Source organism: Pimephales promelas, chromosome 20 (genome assembly GCF_988280905.1).
Source record: "Pimephales promelas chromosome 20, fPimPro1.hap1.1, whole genome shotgun sequence".
Taxonomy (NCBI): domain Eukaryota; kingdom Metazoa; phylum Chordata; class Actinopteri; order Cypriniformes; family Leuciscidae; genus Pimephales; species Pimephales promelas.
The window spans coordinates 7840771-7859123 of NC_142788.1; the positions used below are offsets into that span (position 1 = coordinate 7840771).

An 18353-nucleotide genomic window follows, 5' to 3' on the forward strand; every position below is an offset into this window, starting at 1 on the left:
GTGCGGCATCGGTATCGGTATCGGAAGTGAAAAAGTGGTATCGGGACATCCCTAACGTTAAGTCAACGGCGTTCATAAACACGCTGAAAGGCGATTATGCGTCTTGATAGCACGCCAAAAATGGAAATACGAATTGGCGTGGCATACACACGCTACTTCATGAGATCAGTCTGGTTTGCAAGCAGCAGGAGGCCACCTTATGTGAGACACGCACAGTAAACCTCTATTGTTCACTCCACTGCGCAAAATAGTAGCGAATTGATAAAAAACACAACATTGACCCATGTTCTGTTTTATATCATGCGCCGTGCAAGTTTGCATGCAAACGCATCAGGGTTTTATAGAATCAAGTTGAGTGTGAAACCAGATCAACGCTGCGGGGGATGCCGTGAACAAACACGCTCAGACCGCAGCAAACGAGTGTAAAAGCCCCCTTAGAAAGACAGCGCTCTTCCACCACCTCTTTGAGGTTGTAATTTTGTATCTTCTAGCAGTAATACTAACACATCTTTTTCTCTTGAAGGCACAACAGTGAGTCTTGTAAAAGAACACAGTGTGTATTCAGGTCATCACCTCCTCCAGATCAAAATATTAGACCAGCAGGGATTGTCCTCCATCCAAAACCTGTCTGTCACAGTGTGTGACTGCTCTATCGCTTCCAACTGCCATGTCAGGATGGCTCGGATGGCTCAAATGGGACGTTCTGCAGCCTGGATCGTTGGTCTTACAGTTCTGGTCTTCATTGGTAATGCAGTGATTTAAAATGTTTTGATGGTATTAATAGTCCTAATAGTTAATGAAAGGATTTCGCAAACAGTTTTCTTGGATTAAAAACCCATCCTTCTGTACAAGTCAATCCAACCATTAAAGGTGTGGTAAAACAACAATGAAAATGTTGTGGAAACCTGTAGAGGCTGGTATTTATTGACGTTTGAGAAATACACTTCTATTTTATTGTTCCAGACCGCCAAAGATGGTGAATCATAGTGGGTTACACTTTATCACTTTAGACGTTGTACTAATTATAAGTAACTTTTCAACTAACTGTCATTAGAGTATTAGTATATAATAGTAGACTGTCAGTAGACTGTTAGGTTATGGTTAGGTGTTAGGCTTTGGGTTAGGAGAATAAGTTTACTTGTAGTCGCCCAGTTACTTATAGTCAGTTGAATGTCTGTTGGGGGACCAACAAAATAAAGTGTTAGTAGTTGACAGTTAATGACAGTTAGTTGACATGTAGTTGAAAAGTTACTTATAGTAGAATGTCTAAAGTGGACTATCGAATAAAGTGTTACCTCATAGTGGAAAAGTTTGTGCACTAACGTACACTTATGAGAATCTCATGTTGATCCAGTCGCACATGACTCTAATCAATGACATACTGGAATCCATATATGCTACAGTTTACCACGGTCTGCTTTGTCATACTCACAAAATGATCTTGCTCGAATGTGCACAGATTGTTCGGCAACATAATTATCAAAATAATTTATAAATTATTAAAATAATTTATCTGAACGGATTTATCTGACTTAAAGGAGTCATTGGTTATTCAGGGTCTCTCGTCAGGAGGATATCCAACAGTATTAAGGTGAATATTGGTAGAACTTTGTGTTGTGTTTTTATGTGATTTCTAGGCCTAATCTAAAGAATGCTCACTGGTTTTCCTGAGTGTGTTTGATTGCTGTGAATGTGAGAACACAACCTTTCCACTATGACTAACCATCTCTGGCAGTCTTCCACTGTTAATCTAACCACGGTTGGACCAAAGTAAACAGAAATTCTCTCTTTTTTCAGCAATGTGCTCAATGGTCCTTCTGATCTCCTGCAAGGCAGATCAAAAAATTATTGAAATGGACGATGCCATTGGTAATCTCATCAAATCAAATATGGAAACTCCAGGAACAGACTGCATGGTAATTTCATTACACAACCCACAGTAGTGGTCCTTCAGTAATATTTGAATTGGTGCATTTTATTCAGTTTTTTTGGCAACACTTTACAACAAGGTTATATATGTCAACATTATGTAATAACATGAAATAATGAACAGTTATTTTACAGCATTTGTTCATTTAATGGTAATTTCTGTATATTGTTATATAGTTTACAATGTAATTTATTCCTGTGATCAAAGCTGAATTTTCAGCATCATTACTCAGTCTTTAGTGTCCCATAATCTTTCAGAAATCATTCTAATATGCCGATTTGATCCTCAAGAAACATCAATGTTAAAAACAGCTGATGTTGCTTTATTTATTTTTTTATCGCTTTCTGGGAGGGGGGCCATTGTGATACATATTTAGATATTATTTATTAATGAAAAGAGAACATTTATTTGAAATAGAAATATTTTATAACATTGTAAAGGTCTTTGTCACTTTTCATCAATTTAATATGTCCTTGCTGAATAGAATTAGTAGTTCCCTTTCGTAGTCACTCCGAGTTACGTCGGATGACGGAGAATAGGGGTTTCGCCTAGAAAGCCAATCCTCATCGAGTATTAAAAAACGAGCCAATGGCAAGAAAATGCCATGGGTCTGCAGAATTTGCATAGCGTAACTCCGCCTCACCTCGTTAGTATAAAAGGAGGAAGCAAACGCAACCGCAGTAAGTTTTCGCTTCTGAGCCAAGAGTATCTCTTCACTCCACAAGCCAGATCTGAGTTCACAAGTAACTCACCTCTTCGAGACGAGCGATTCTCCAGTGTTGGTGTGACGGTGGTACCCAGTGAGTCTTCACTTTGCCTGCGGTCTGTGCTGCGGTCTGCCAGACTCTGTGTTTTCTCCCTGGTCACCTCAGCATTGTAGAGTTTCCTATCCTGAAAGAGCTGCACGGTGCGCGTCTTTTTAAAGATGTCTCGCCCGTGTTTTTCTGGTTGCGGTCGATATCTGTCATCTTCTGATGGGCACGAGTGCTGTTTTGTGTGTTTGGGCTTTGAGCATGCAAAAGCAGCACTCGTGGATGACTCATGTTCCTTTTGTGGGAACATGACCATCGCTACACTGAGATCTAGACTCAATGATCTCAAAGTGAGAGTCCCCGCATCCACGGCCCGTTCTGCTTCCTCTAACAGGGCTAGTAGTTCGGCTGGGGGACAGGGTGGTCTCAGGGTTAGCTTGGCGCACGTGCGCAGGGTCGCTATGCCACCCTCGCCTGTCAAGTCAAGTCAAGTCACATTTATTTATATAGCGCTTTTCACAATACAGATTGTATCAAAGCAGCTTCACAGTGATAACATGTAAGTAGCACAACACAGATCAACAACATTGCTAAACACTAAATAAATAACCCCAACTGAGCAAGCTCAAAGCAAGCCAAAAGCAAGGCGACAGTGGCAAGGAACCAAACTCCATCAGATTGGATGGAGAAAAAACGCCCTCCCTCCTTTACTGGACTTCGATATCCTAGGAATGACCAGAAGCCTTGAATTTAGTGATCTTAAGGAACGCGGTGGATTGTAGGGCGAAAGAAGGTCCGTTAAGTACATAGGTGCTAAACCATTTAGGGCTTTAAACCATTAACGGCCTGTGCCGATCTCTCCGCCCCGCTGCCCCTCCGGGGGGACGCCTGTGGCTTGGATGATTCCACTGGATCAGTTTTTGGGGGCCTGGTTAGAGCTCCCCAATCTGTCCCATTGGGTCGCCCGAACTATCAGGCTCGGCTATGCTATTCAGTTCGCATGGTCTCCTCCCCGCTTCAGGGGAGTCCGCTTTACGATGGTCGTGGCAATGCTGGCGAAGGGTGCAATCGAGGCTGTCCCTCCAGCCAAGATGAGGTCAGGGTTTTTACAGCCCCTACTTCATTGTTCCCATGAAAACCGGTGGGTTACGACCGATTCTGGACCCAAGCGTTTTGAACCGCACCCTTCACCAGCTGCCATTCAAGATGCTCACGGCCAAACGCATTTTCGAATGTGTTCGGCCCCAGGATTGGTTTGCAGCGATAGACCTGAATGACACTCACTTTCATGTCTCCATCTTACCTCGACACAGACCGTTTCTTCGGTTTGCTTTTGAGGGGCAGGCACATCAGTAAGCGGTTCTCCCATTCGGGCTGTCTCTGTATCCTCCCATCTTTACGAAGATTGTCGAGAATCGTCCTGAATTATCTCGACGACTGGCTAATCCTAGCACACTCTCGAGATCAGGTCTGCGAACACAGAGACCTTGTGCTCCGGCACCTAGCCCATCTGGGCGTTCGGGTCAACTGGGAGAAGAGCAAACTTTGCCCCGTGCAGAGGATCTCTTTTCTCGGTATGGAGATAGACTCGGTCGCCATGTCCGCGTAGCTTACGGGCGAGGGCGCACACTCACTGCTGGCTTGTCTTCGACAGTTCGAGGGCAAAAGTGAGGTCCCACTAAAACTTTTTCAGAGGCTGCTGGGGCATATGGCATCCGCAGCCGTGGCAACGCCACTCGGATTGCTTCATATGAGATCGCTTCAGCTGTGGCTTCGCGATCGAGTTCCGAGCAGTGTTGTGCTAGTTCATAGTTAAAAAGAACTAGCTCAAAGTTCAGTTCACACAGATAATAATGAACTAAGTTCACATATCTAGCAGCAATATCACCCTGTAGCCCAAGCCTGGTTGCCCACTAAAGCTAAGCAGGGCTGAGCCTGGTTAGTACCTGGATGGGAGACCTTCTGAGAAAACCAGGTTGCTGCTGGAAGAGGTGTTAGTGTGGCCAGCAGGGGGTGCTCACCCTGTGGTCTGTGTGGGTCCTAGTGCCCCAGTATAGTAATGGGGATACTATTCTGTCCATCATGGCTTCCTAATCATCCCCAAATACACCAATTGGCTTCATCACTGTCTCCTCTCCACCAGTAAGCTGATGTGTGGTGAGCGTTCTGGCGAACTATGGCTGCCGTCGCATCATCCAGGTGGATGCTGCACATTGGTGGTGGTTGAGGAGACCCCCCCCCTCTATGTGAAGCGCTTTGAGTGTCCAGAAAAGCGCTATATAAATGTAATGAATTATTATTATTATTATCTAAAAATGAACTAGTTCATGTTCATTTGTTAAATTCTTTTTAAGATCTTTTTAAGGCCATTATCTTACTCTTTACCATCCATTACCAGCTACAAATCACTGCCACTCCAAAACTAATCAAAATTATTGTACCAATAAACAAGAGACAATTATTATAGCCAGGGGAAAAATAATGTTGAGATAGAGAATATATTTACCCCTTAAATAATGTGTAATCATGATATGTAGAAATTGGAAAATATAAGGTGCAATCAAGGTAGGCTATACTGTATGTTCAGTGAAACTTTAGCCAGCATGAACCAAATTACCCAGGACTTTAAAAAGGTATATTCAGGTTCATGGGGAAAAGATCAGTCTACTGACAAAAAATTCAGCATATTCTGAACGGCAGTAACTATGTAAACCAGACCAAAGTAGTCATGTATAATGTCAAATTAGCTTGGGCTTACCCTGCTCAATGTGCAATACTCAACCAACACATTTTCACACCTTCAAAAGGAAGTAAACAGTGAGTAAACGATGAAAATGCCATTTACATTCATTTATAATTGAACAGTCTTCCTGATTATATTTGTCTAAAGAAAATGAACAGCTAGCAGCTGAACAACTTAACTTACTACATACAGTAGGCACTCTGATTCCATGTATGGGGCATTTATTATTCATATGACACACAAACACAAGTAGATAAGGCCTGTTTAGTTCAAAAGATCATTCGTTATGGAAAAGCGCAGATCATAAGTGATGATACGAGCAAGCGCGAGCACGGCCAGATCTGCCTCGCGCGCGCGCCATATGCCGAATAAGTCAGGACACCCCTATGTTAAATTCCCATAGAGTCAGGCAGATTTTTATTTTTAAAAGCCAGTTATTTCATGGATCCAAGATAATATGCATCCTGATAAAGTTCCCTCGGCTTTTGGAATTAAAATATCCCCACATCATCACACACCATTCACCATGCCTTGAGATTGACATGGTTTTTGCTTCAGTTAGCCTAATAGCTGGTTTAATTTGCATTGAAAGATGATCTTATGGAAAGTACCCCATGCCAATCTCTAGGTGTGGGGGAAGGCGTGTGATGATGTGGGGATATTTTAATTCCACAGGCCGAGGGAACTTTATCAGGATGCATATTATCCTGGATCCATGCAATAACTGGGTTTTAAAAATAAAAATCTGCCTGACTCTATGGGAATTTAACATAGGGGTGTCCTGACTTATGCACCCTGTATTTTAAGGAAAAACATTTATTTATTTATGATACATTATTCATTCACAAAAAAAATTGTGTCCTTAAAGGTTGAGTTTTCCTCATTTTTCTAATTAAGGCATTAAGATCAATATCCAAAAGATGATTTTTTTATTCCTCTTTTTAGGCAACTTTAGCATGGGTGTCCAAACTTATTCACACCACTGTATATAAACTGCATTATTAAATTACGGTTATTATTATCATCAGTTAAAATGACAGTTAAATAAATTAAACATTTGTTCAATAAAACATATCTAATCAACTAACTTCAATAATTGATTATGAATTAGATTAACATCTTATTTTTTATCATTAATAACTTATTAAATTATGTTTGAAAAATAATCGAGTTCTATTAAATGTTTTTATTGCAATTTTTTTAATGATTTAATAGAAATATATTATCAAAAATGGTGGTAATCAAATAAAAGTTTAGCCAAGTTTTAATCCTTTTATTTTTTGGCAAAGTGCTGCAAAAAAGATTTAGTAAATTAAACAATGGACAAACAATATATGTTCCTTAAAGAATGTGTAAATACATTGTAGTATTATTGTTGGTGTTTAAACAGCACTTCCTCTTTAAAAAAGGGAAGGAGACCGCAAGAAACTCTGGGTTCCCTTTTAAGGGAACTCAAGCTGCGTTTGGAACGCGGTGGGAACGCTCTGCGTGATTGAGTCATGAAGCACGTGTATAATCTGTCCAATGGAAGAACAAGACGTCATGGGCGATGACGTCATCGCCAGGAAAACTATAAAGCACCCCAGAAAATAGACCGCATCAGCTTCTGTGCCTTCACAAGCGCTCTCTGTATGAAATTGTCCGTGTCTGGTTTATTGTTGTCTGTCTGTTCACAATATATCATATAATGGCTAAACAAGAATACAAGCGTTGTGTATGTGTATGACACACATCAGCTCTGTGTTGCTTGTTTGGAGTGGAGCATGCCCAGTCAGTTCTCGAGGGAGCTGACTGTGAGCATTGCGATAAGCTGTCTGTGAAGACGCTCCGCCCTCGCCGGGCGTTCTTTGAGGAGGACGGTTCGGTGCGCGCTCCCCGGGGCGCGGGTCCCGCTGCTGCCGAGGCACAGCGTCGGCGCTCGTCTTGGGGATCGCAAATGGATCTAACAGTGGGGTTTGAGAAGGGCTCTGCCCTTTCTCAGCCCTTACCAGTTGGATCTAGTGCCTTATCTCAGGGAGAAGCATGCGCTGCGGTTTCTTCTCCCCGGGATGAGGCACATCCAGTTCTGAGGAATTGGATGTCGTCAGTATTGATGCAAGTGAACATGAACACACGAAACCATATCACAAGTCACTTGTAGACGAGGAGCTCATGGAGGTTTTAACTCATGCTGTTTCTAGACTAAATATTGAGTGGCCAGAAACAGGAGAACAGGATGTTTGCAGAAATAAAAAGAGTTTGTTAGACGAGAGATTTTTGCCATCCAGAGTGCAGCCTCCACGCCAGGGACTCCCGTTTTTCCCCGATCTCCACACTGAGGTGTCGAGGTCGTGGAAAAAGCCGGTGTCTTTTCGTGTCTTTAATCCCCAGACACATAATTATAGTAACGTTATGGGGATGAAGGACGCGGGTTATATGACGATGCCTCAGGCTGAAGAGACGCTCGCGAGCTATCGCTCTCCTGAGTCAGCGTCATCTCTCAAAGCCCCGGCATTACCCACCAAGCCATTAAAATCAACTTCAGCGCTGGTGGGTAAAGCGTATTCGGCGGCGGGTCAGGCTGCGGCATGCTTGCATACCATGTCTATTTTGCAAGCGTACCAAGCCGACCTGCTTAGGGATTTGGATGATTGTGAGGAAGTCAGCGCTGACGTGATTCTCGAATTACGTCGCGCGACGGATCTATCTCTCCGTGCCACCAAAGAGACAGCTAAATCTGTGGGTCAATCTATGTCAGCTTTGGTGGCTACTGAGCACCATCTGTGGCTTAATTTAGCTGATTTAAAGGATAAAGATAGAACTGTTCTTCTAGATGCTCCACTATCACCTTCTGGTTTATTTGTGAGTCTATAAACCCAGTTATTGAAAGATTTCAAGAATCTAAGAAACAAAATGCAGCATTCCAGAAGTTTCTTCCTCGCCGATCTAATATCCCTGAGATTGCTGGGCGTTCTGATCAGTCTCGGCCGACTACGAGCTCCTCGCAGTACAGAGTACAGCAAAAAGAAAGCGTCGCTTCTTGGGCTCCTCCTCTGGCGATCGCAGTCGAAGCCAATTAGAGACAGACCAGATCTGAGGACTGTCATTGTCTCTAAGAAAGCTTCGGCTAAGAAGAAGTCCTGACGCCAAGGCTGTCAGGCTTCTGAGGGTGGTCCCCTGCGGGGAGAAACGGTTTCGAGGAATCGTTTCTCCTCTGCGCCCTCCGGGAGGCGACTCTTTGAGGGGAGTCGCAGTGTCGTCAGTTCAGTTGTTCCCTGCCGGTTATCCGTTTCAGGGCACTGAGGTGTCTGCGTCCCCAGACGATCCTCCGAGGAGGGTCATAGAACAGTCAAGTCGGTTGTTCCCTGCCGGTTATCCGCTTCAGGGCACCGAAGTGGCTCTTCAATTAAATCCAGAGGCCAGTCTCGAGAGACTGGTACCCTTAGTAGATTTTTTGGCAGCATGGAAACTTCTGCCAAATGTATCTCATTGGGTCCTGCAGATTATACAATCGGGTTAAAGAATTCAGTTCGGTTCTCGTCCGCCCAGGTTTATAGGGGTTCTTCCCACCATGGTGAACTCCGAGCAGGCTCTGGTCATGGAGCAGGAAGTACTGACACTTCTGCAAAAAGGAGCTATAGAGAGGGTTCCTCCTCCCAGCAGAGAGTCAGGGTTTTACAGCTGCTACGTTATTGTTCCAAAAAAGGATGGGGGGTTACGTCCTATTCTAGACCTGCGTCTTTTAAACCACACAGTTCAGAAACTCAAGTTCAAGATGCTTACACTCAAACAGATAGTGTCACAGATTCAGTCCGAGGACTGGTTTGTGACGATAGACTTGAAGGACGCTTATTTTCATATTTCCATCCATCCTCATCACAGGAAGTTCCTGAGGTTCGCTTTCAGGGGCGAAGCGTACCAATATCGGGTTCTTCCGTTCGGCCTAGGGTTATCACCCCGCACTTTCACGAAATGCATGGATGCAGCCCTGGCTCCTCTCAGACTCCAGGGCATCCGTGTGTTAAATTACATCGACGATTGGCTGATTTTAGCTCAGTCAGAGCAGATGGCAGTTCGGCATTGAGATGCCGTTCTGTCCCATTTGAAACGGCTAGGGCTGAGGCTCAACGCCAAGAAGAGTGTTCTCCTCCCATCTCAGAGGACGAACTATCTGGGTGTGGTATGGGATTCGACAACGATGCGGGCACAGTTGTCTCCAGCACGCATTTCATCGATTCTCTCAGCCGTAAAAGGGGTGAAACTAGGCCGGTCACTCACTGTGAAACAGTTTCAAAGACTGTTGGGTCTCATGGCAGCTGCGTCCAATGTTATCACTTTTGGCCTTCTGTACATGAGACCCCTGCAGGGGTGTCTCAGGACCAAGGGGTTTTCCCTGAGGGGAAATCCGTTTCGCTTGATCAAGGTCACGCGGCACTGCCTTCGTGCCTTGGTCATGTGGAGCAAACCTTGGTTCGTCGCCCAGGGCCCAGTGTTGGGGGCTTCTTGTCGACGCATTTTGCTTTCGACGGATGCTTCCCTCACAGGGTGAGGGGGCGATCATGAGTGGTCGCTCGGCGAGAGGTCTTTGGCAGGACCATCAGGTTTCCTGGCACATAAATCGTTTGGAAATAATGGCGGTGTTTCTAGCTCTCAAGCACTTCTTGCCAGACCTGAGAGGCCACCATGTGCTTGTCCACACGGACAAAACATCGGTGGTCTCGTACATAAACCATCAGAGGGGTCTGAGGTCACGTCACCTCTGCAAATTGGCTCATCAGATCCTTCTGTGGGCCCAAGGGAAATTGCTGTCTTTCAGGGCAGTTTTTATTCCAGGGCATCTGAATCAGGGAGCAGATATCCTGTCAAGGCAGGGGCCGAGGCCCGGGGAGTGGAGACTTCACCCCGAGGTGGTGGAACTCCTGTGGGAGAAATTTGGTCGTGCTCAGGTAGACCTTTTCGCATCTTTAGATTCAACTCATTGTCAAATGTGGTTTTCTCCTCTCGGACTGGATGCGATGGGTCAGGTTTGGCCGAGGCTGCGCCTGTACGCTTTCCCCCCGATATCTCTGATTCCGGGAGTTCTGGAGAGGGTTCGCTAGGAAGGGGTCAGTCTTTTGTTAGTAGCCCCGTACTGGTCGTCCCGAGTCTGGTTCTCGGACCTAGTGTCTCTTCTAGACGGCTCTCCATTGGAGATTCCGATCAGGAGGGACCTGCTGTCCCAAGACCTGCTGGCCCGGAGTTGTGGAAACTGTGGGCTTGGCCCCTGAGGGGGCCGAGCTCATAGAGTCAGGTCTCTCGACTGAGGTCGTGGAGACCATACTCCAATCTAGAGCTCCCTCCATGAGAAGACTGTACGCTTTGAAATGGAAACTGTTCTCTACTTGGTGTGTAGAACGCAAATGTAATCCTGTTAGCTGCCCGATTGGTACAGTACTTGATTTTTTGCAAGAACGGTTTTCTGCTGGATTATCCCCATCCACTTTGAAGGTGTATGTGGCGTGTATTTCTGCCTACCACTCTCCTTTGGGTGGTTCATCTTTGGGGAGAGATCCCCTCATTGTTTGGTTTCTCCGTGGCACTTTGAGGCTTAGGCCTGCTCAGCGCACGAGAACACCTGCCTGGGATTTGGCTGTGGTACTGGAAGGCTTGGCTTTGGCTCCCTTTGAGCCCATTGAGGAGATTTCGGAAAAGTTCCTTACATTTAAGACTTTGTTTCTCATTGCTATTTCTTCTATTAAGAGGATAGGTGATTTACAAGCCCTTTCAGTTGCCCCTTCGTGCTTGGAATTTGCTTCTGGCATGGTTAAAGCTTTTCTTCACCCTAGGCCGGGTTATATTCCTAAAGTACCCACTAGTGTGTCGGGTTCTATAGTTCTGCAGGCCTTTTGTCCTCCACCTTTTCTCCTGATCAGGAAAAGCTTAATCTGCTGTGCCCTGTTCGGGCTTTGGATGCTTATGTCCACAGATCTTTCCTGTGGCGTAAATCAGATCAATTGTTTGTCTGTTTCGGGTCAACTAAGAGAGGTTGCCCTGCCTTCAACCAGGTTATGAGCAAGTGGGTAATTGAGGCTATTACACTTGCTAACGAAGCGGCCGGTCAGCCTTCACCTTTAGCTGTCCGCGCCCACTCGACTAGGAGTATTGCGGCCTCTAAAGCCTTAATATCTGGGGTTTCGTTGCACGATATTTGTAGTGCGGCAGGTTGGTCCTCACCGCATACATTTGTTCGTTTTTATGACTTGGACCTAGGCTCCAATCCAGGGTCTAGGGTGCTTGTGTCTTAGTGTGCTATTCTATTTCATACAGTACAGGCATTTGTCATATGGCGTCGTGGGTATGGAGTTCCCACCGCGTTCCAAACGCAGCTTGAGTTCCCTTGAAAGGGAACGTCTCAGGTTACGTATGTAACCCTGGTTCCCTGAGAGGGAACGAGAGCTGCGTTCGCCTGCCATACTACCTGCATGCCTGTGATCGACTTGCTTCAGGCCTTTTCAGAAGCTAATGCGGTCTATTTTTTGGGGTGCTTTATAGTTTTCCTGGTCATGACGTCATCGCCCATGACGTCTTGTTCTTCCATTGGACAGATTATACACGTGCTTCACGGCGCAATCACGCAGAGCGTTCCCACCGCGTTCCAAACGCAGCTCTCGTTCCCTCTCAGGGAACCAGGGTTACATATGTAAACTGAGACGTTTACTGAAGAAACCCTGCTCCCGACCATGTTAGGTTCACAGAGTAAGTTACCATGGTAACTGACTCTGAGTATAAGTTACCTCTCTTTCAGAAACGGCTTGACTTACTCTGCTTTCTCAGGTTTGATTTACCCCCCTTTCTGAAACGGAAAACCCAGAGTTTCCCTCATTTCAGGGTTAACATACTCAGAGTTTTCACTTAACCTCCTTTCTGAAACGGGCCCCTGATCTGTTCCCTCCCTGTGTATTTAAGTCCTGTGTTTTAGTCATCCTTGTGTGTCATTGTCGCGTCATGCTTGGTTGTTCCGTTTATGTTTCTTTAGTCTCTTGTATAAGGTTATTTTAGTTTGTTTAATAAAATTTGCTGCATGTCGATCCTGCTTCCTTGCCTGCTTCAACCAGCCCCTGACAATTGTTTGTTCATGAGTAGTTCAAACTGAAATATTCAATCCAAAATACAGTTAAATGCAGTTCAGTTTTATTTCTACTCCTTTAAAGTTAAATTTTGCATGCTGTTTCCTATTATACAGGAGATGTAACTTTTTTAACAATCTTTTACATTAGCTTCAAAATATCCAGCTTCAATATATACATAAAAAACAGGAGGCTACCCAGACAGTCTTCACCGACCAGATGTTCAGACGCTCAATACATAGAGTGAGTATTACAACCACAAGTTTCCGAAGTTTTGGTCATGTCATTGGTTTTGTTATGGACTGTTTCTGCTATATGTGTTTTCTAGAGTTCCACAAGAAGTTCATACAGAGAAAATTTCAATGTAAGAATTAAGTGTAATAATTAATACCATATGCAAAAATCAGCTCAGCCTTTCTTACATCATAATCTGTCTTTTTTAAGCAGCGATCGAGTATCAGATCAAGGGCTTTTTACGGCAATGTGGCTTCCCTGAGCAACAACCTTGCTGTTGTGATCAACAAGGTGATTTTTTGCTTCTTTAAACATACACTACTAATCAGAGGATTGGATAAATCTACTCATTCTTTATCATTAATAATTTAGAAGCATTTAGAAACTTTAGAGCATAAGAAACATGTCCAAATGTTTGACAGGATGGTCAACCATTTTCATTGCGCTTTCCTTCCCCGCTTCTTCTCTTCAGAAACTACTTGCCCTCCAAACACGTGATGAGAAGTTTGTTGTTTATGAGCCGCACTGCTACGCAGATGAAGGACAAGCTATGGACAATGCCGAACTGGATGCCCTCTCTATTCCAGAGAATGAATTTCATCCAGAGATGCTTATCAATCTGGACAACAGGTTCAGTCAACTAGCAAAAATTTCCAGACCTGACCTGATGTAAAGTTAAACAGTTATCTCAAGAAGTGTAGCAGATCTTTTGAAAACGAGATACTGAATGAAAACATGAAATCAAAAATATTGATACAGAATATTGGAAGATAATAGCCTGGTTCAACCAGACTCTAGTACATTTCATTTGTACATAGAGTCTGGCCTCTCTCCATTGAGAAACGTTTACTTCCTTGTAGGCGAGTTCACTATTAAAGTTCAAAACTATTGGATCTGCCCAAAGTCACTCAGGATCTGCCATAGCCAATCGCTAACGTGTGTTCGTGACGTATGTCATGCGCCGAAACGGCTGGAATCAACAAGTCCGAATGATCAGAGGATTATGTTTACAATAGGATTTCAGTCACCGAGAGCTGCAGGTTTTGTTAATCTAGGAACAATTATTAATTCAAAATGTATATTTGACACGAACGACAGTGATGTATTCATTCAACAGTCGAAGCTGTGTCTAATCATTACAAATACGCCACTGTGGTCATTTTCTGATCTGCTGCAAATGCTGAATGATCTGTCTCTATCGTAATAAATAACAATTTTTCATATTACGTCTTATTGCTTTTTAATTACCTTAATTATGGTCTTCAAAGTATGTGTTTGTACATTTTTATATAGCATTTTTTTTTTATTAAAACAAATTAACCATTGACATCTACAACTGAAAATCAAATTATGGTCTTCAAAGTATGGGTTTTCACAATTTTATTTATGACAATTATTTAAAAACAAATCACAACCAATTTGTATGATTTACAACGTAAAACTGACACAACAACCTCCTGCACAAGTACAAAAAGGGGCTCAAAATGTTCTATTCATCACAAGAATCAGTAAATTTACTGTTGGGAATATGAGCTACTGAAATGACTCCTGAGCGGATCTTCAACAATACTAGCAGCCAGGACTCGGGGCTTCCGAACACCAGGCTAGAGCGTCCGTCCAAAATGTCACGGTCATCGTGCACACCGAGCTGCCCAGCACAAACTTCCAACCTTTCTGCCTCCTTCACGTGGTCCTCCATTGTGCAATAAGAGGTGAGACGACAACAATCCGGCTTTAAATTCTGTATATTCGGCAGTTTCTTTTCCAACAAAGGAGCGAATAGCTTTTCTCACGTCTTTCTCCACTGCGATTACTGAACTCAAACTGACGCGCTACATCAACGTGTTCGTTCTCAGCCACTCCCTCTATTCGCTGATTGGTACTACAAAAAATTGATTTTTGGAAACCTAAGATTAAAAGGCAGTCCCAGTATGGAATGCCAAAGCTGACTAAATTAAAAATAAATAAATACATAAATAAATGTACGAAGAAATGTAAAAAAGTGCAAATAAATAAGTATACCATACCATACCATCTTCTTCCGCTCATCCGGGGCTGGGTCGTGGGGGCAGCAGTCTAAGCAGAGATGCCCAGACTTCCCTCTCCCTAGACACTTGCTCCAGCTCTTCTGGGGGGATACCGAGTCGTTCCCAGGCCAGCCGGGAGACATAGTCTCTCCAGCGTGTCCTAGGTCTTCCCCGGGGCCTCCGCCCAGTGGGACGTGCCAGGAACACCTCCCCAGGAAGGCGTCCAGGAAGCATCCAGAACAGATGCCCGAGCCCTCCACAGCTGACCCCTCTCGATGTGGAGGATCAGCGGCTCTACTCTGAGCTCCTCCCGAGTGACTGAGCTTTCTTACCCTATCTCTAAGGGATCGCCCAGCCACCCTGCGGAGAAAGCTCATTTCGGCCGCCTGTATCCGGGATCTTGTCCTTTCGGTCATGACCCAAAGCTCATGACCATAGGTGAGAGTAGGAACGTAGATTGACCGGTAAATCGAGAGCTTTGCCTTACGGCTCAGCTCCTTCTTCACCACAACAGACCGGTACATCGACCGCATTACTGCTGAAGCTGCACCGATCCGTCTGTCAATCTCCCGTTCCATCCTTCCCTCACTCGTGAACAAAACCCCAAGATACTTAAACTCCTCCACTTGAGGAAGGATCTCTCCACCAACCTGAAGTGGGCAAGCCACCCTTTTCCGGCTGAGGACCATGGCCTCGGATTTGGAGGTGCTGATTTTCACCCCAGCCGCTTCACACTCGGCTGCAAACCGTCCCAGTGCATGCTGAAGTTCCTGGTATGAAGGGGCCAACATGACAACATCATCTGCGAAGAGCAGAGACGAAATCACGTGGTCCCTAAACCTGACACCCTCCGGCCCCTGGCTGCGCCTAGAAATTCTGTAGATAAAAATTATGAACAGAACCGGCGACAAAGGGCAGCCCTGCTGGAGTCCAACATGCACCGGGAAGAAGTCTGACTTACTACCGGCAATGCGAACCAAGCTCCTGCTTCGGTCATACAGGGACCGGACAGCCCTTAGCAAAGGACCCCGGACCCCATATTCCCGGAGCACCCTCCACAGGCCGCCTCGGGGGACACAGTCGAATGCCTTCTCCAAATCCACAAAACACATGTGGACTGCTTGGGCAAACTCCCACAATGTAAAAAGAAAGGGTGCCTGGAGGAACCTTTTGGGGTTCTTCACTTTGCCACGCCGGCGGAACCGTCTTTAGATCCTCTAGGAACCCTTTAAAAAAGGGACAGTTCTCTGAGGAACCACACAGGTTTCCTGAGGAACTCTTATATTAAGCACTGTGTGGAACCGCTTTAGGTGCCTCCAGGAAACAATTTTTATTTATTTATTTATTATTATTTCATGTTGTTACTATGGTTAGCATTAACATCTATTATTATGAACAAACTGAACCAAATACAAGGTAAGAATTGTTTATTACATATTTTAGATCCATTTTAATACATACACTTTCATTCACTTGGGAAAAGAAGCTAGTAATAGATTAATATCAATGAATAGAATACACAAACAAATAGTATAATACATAAGCAACATGAATAATCAACAATGTACTGTATATACAATAGGTTATACAAGAAAAGACATCTCAACAAAATGCATGGAAACACATCACATTAATGAAAAAAAAATTAAGTTAAGTTATGTCAATGTACTTTTTTGCCTGTGTAATTTCACGAATTTCACAAATGTGACTGCAACATAAAATGCAATCATTAATAAAATCTTCACAAGGGACATGTGAGGTTAACGAGTCAGAAAAGTACAATTTTCCGTTTGTTTGTCAAAATCTCTCAGGGGGGGCAAATATTTGGATGATTGATAAGGACAAGGCCCACCCATGCAATGGATAAATTAACATCTTAAGCATGTAAAGTCAACTTCACTTTAATATTAATGACAAATAAAGTGACTTAATAACAATAAATCTTCTTGTTTCTACTCACTATTATTACACTTATTTTATCACATTACTCACTTAAAGAGATAGTTCACCCAAAAATGAAAATTATGTCAGTAATTACTCAACCTCATGTTGTCCCAACCCTGTCAGACCTTCGTTCATCTTCGGAACACAAATTAAGATATTTTTGATTAAATCTGAGAGCTGGATCAGTCCTCCATACACAGCAAATTCTGGTTTTTGGAATAAACTCCCTGTTAGTTAAAATCAACTCAATCTGAGTGTACATGTGAGACCATCAAATAGACTCCAGCGCTCTTGGATTTGAATTAACACTTTTTTAGAGTTAAAATGTAACTCTTTATGGAGTTAAAATACTAATCCTACGGAGAGTAAATGTAAGTCTAAAAATAATTATATGAACTCATTGCCAGTGTTAAAGGAACACTCCGACTTTTTGGGACTTTAGCCTATTCACCTTACCCCCCAGAGTTAGATAAGTCCATACATACCTTTTTCATCTCCGTGCGTGCTATAAGTCTGTTTGACGCACCCACCGCTAGCCTAGCTTAGCACAAAGACTCGATGTGACTGGTTGCAGCTTTCATACTGATCCAAATGAGTGGCAAAATAACGCAAACGTTTTCCTATTTACATGTTGTGATTTGTATAGTCACATAATGTACAAATAACAAAGTCAAATGAGACACAGACATCTTTTAACCGTATAAAACCTGGGAACTATTCTCTGAAGGCGAAGCACTGCTACTTTGACGGCGTAATAACCGCATCACCGGAGACACGCCGTGGTGAGGAGCGGAGAGTTCGCTCGGTGTTTGGGTAATAGAGTCAGCAATTTATAAATAGTAAAAGCGTAGTTTAGAGTCATGGGTTTTCGCTCTATTGTAAATAGCTGCGACTGTAAACAGGGGAGGTAATACCATGTTTCACAGAATTCCAACTAAAAACGCTGACTGGATGAAGAAATGGCTAACTTACTCTGGATATTTATCCAAACACACCTAAGATTATCAAGGGACATTACGTTTGCTCGGTACATTTCAATGAGGACGACTATTTTGAAAAAATGGAATTTGCCACACGGACCATAATGTGCTGAAGGATACGGCCATCCCATCGATAGCACAGACAGGACAAGTGGATCACCTGCGGCTGAGGTAAGTGTTCCGTTATGTTTTTAGATGATCTACTGTAACAGTGCCTTTAGCCAGATCTAATGTAACGTTAGTGACACTATTATATGATTAGGGTATGAATATGTTTTTATCTTGATGCGGTGCGGACGCGCTTGGGAAAAAAAAACGAGCGCGTTTACCGCGTTGAACTTGCACCCTGCGCGCGGCGCGCCTATAGCAGCCTAAATTTGAAATAACCATGGAAATAACGAACTTGAGCGTGCAAAAGGGTACGATAGGCTGTGAGTTCATTGTGCAAAAACAATTTGTGCTACTTTCCCCTTATTCTATCCTATAGTAATGCAATACTGTATATTATATAGGCAAATGTATTTACTGTTGAATACATTTGGTTCAGCTAATAAATTGCATTTAAAATATATTGAGTCCTGTAATAATAATTATTTATTCATGTGATATTTATAAATCTGGGTGCGTTTTTGGTTGGAAATCAATGAAACATGGTACT

The 18353-nt window shown here is 43.7% G+C and overlaps 1 protein-coding gene across 3 annotated transcripts in view; it reads left to right on the top strand.

The window, feature by feature from the left end:
- LOC120478337 (cadherin-like protein 26) overlaps positions 1-13970 on the top strand; it is a 37858-nt gene extending 23888 nt beyond the window's left edge. For 2 of the 3 annotated variants that reach the window (XM_089124181.1, XM_089124183.1), the window contains 6 exons: positions 524-745; positions 1798-1916; positions 12661-12753; positions 12839-12874; positions 12955-13035; positions 13217-13970. In XM_089124181.1, the coding sequence (XP_088980307.1) occupies positions 524-745; positions 1798-1916; positions 12661-12753; positions 12839-12874; positions 12955-13035; positions 13217-13417 (752 nt within the window). In that variant the 3' untranslated portion in view covers positions 13418-13970. The remainder of the gene's footprint in view (positions 1-523; positions 746-1797; positions 1917-12660; positions 12754-12838; positions 12875-12954; positions 13036-13216) is intronic. The other variant, XM_089124182.1, reaches the window with a different exon arrangement.
- The last annotated feature ends 4383 nt before the right edge of the window (positions 13971-18353 follow it).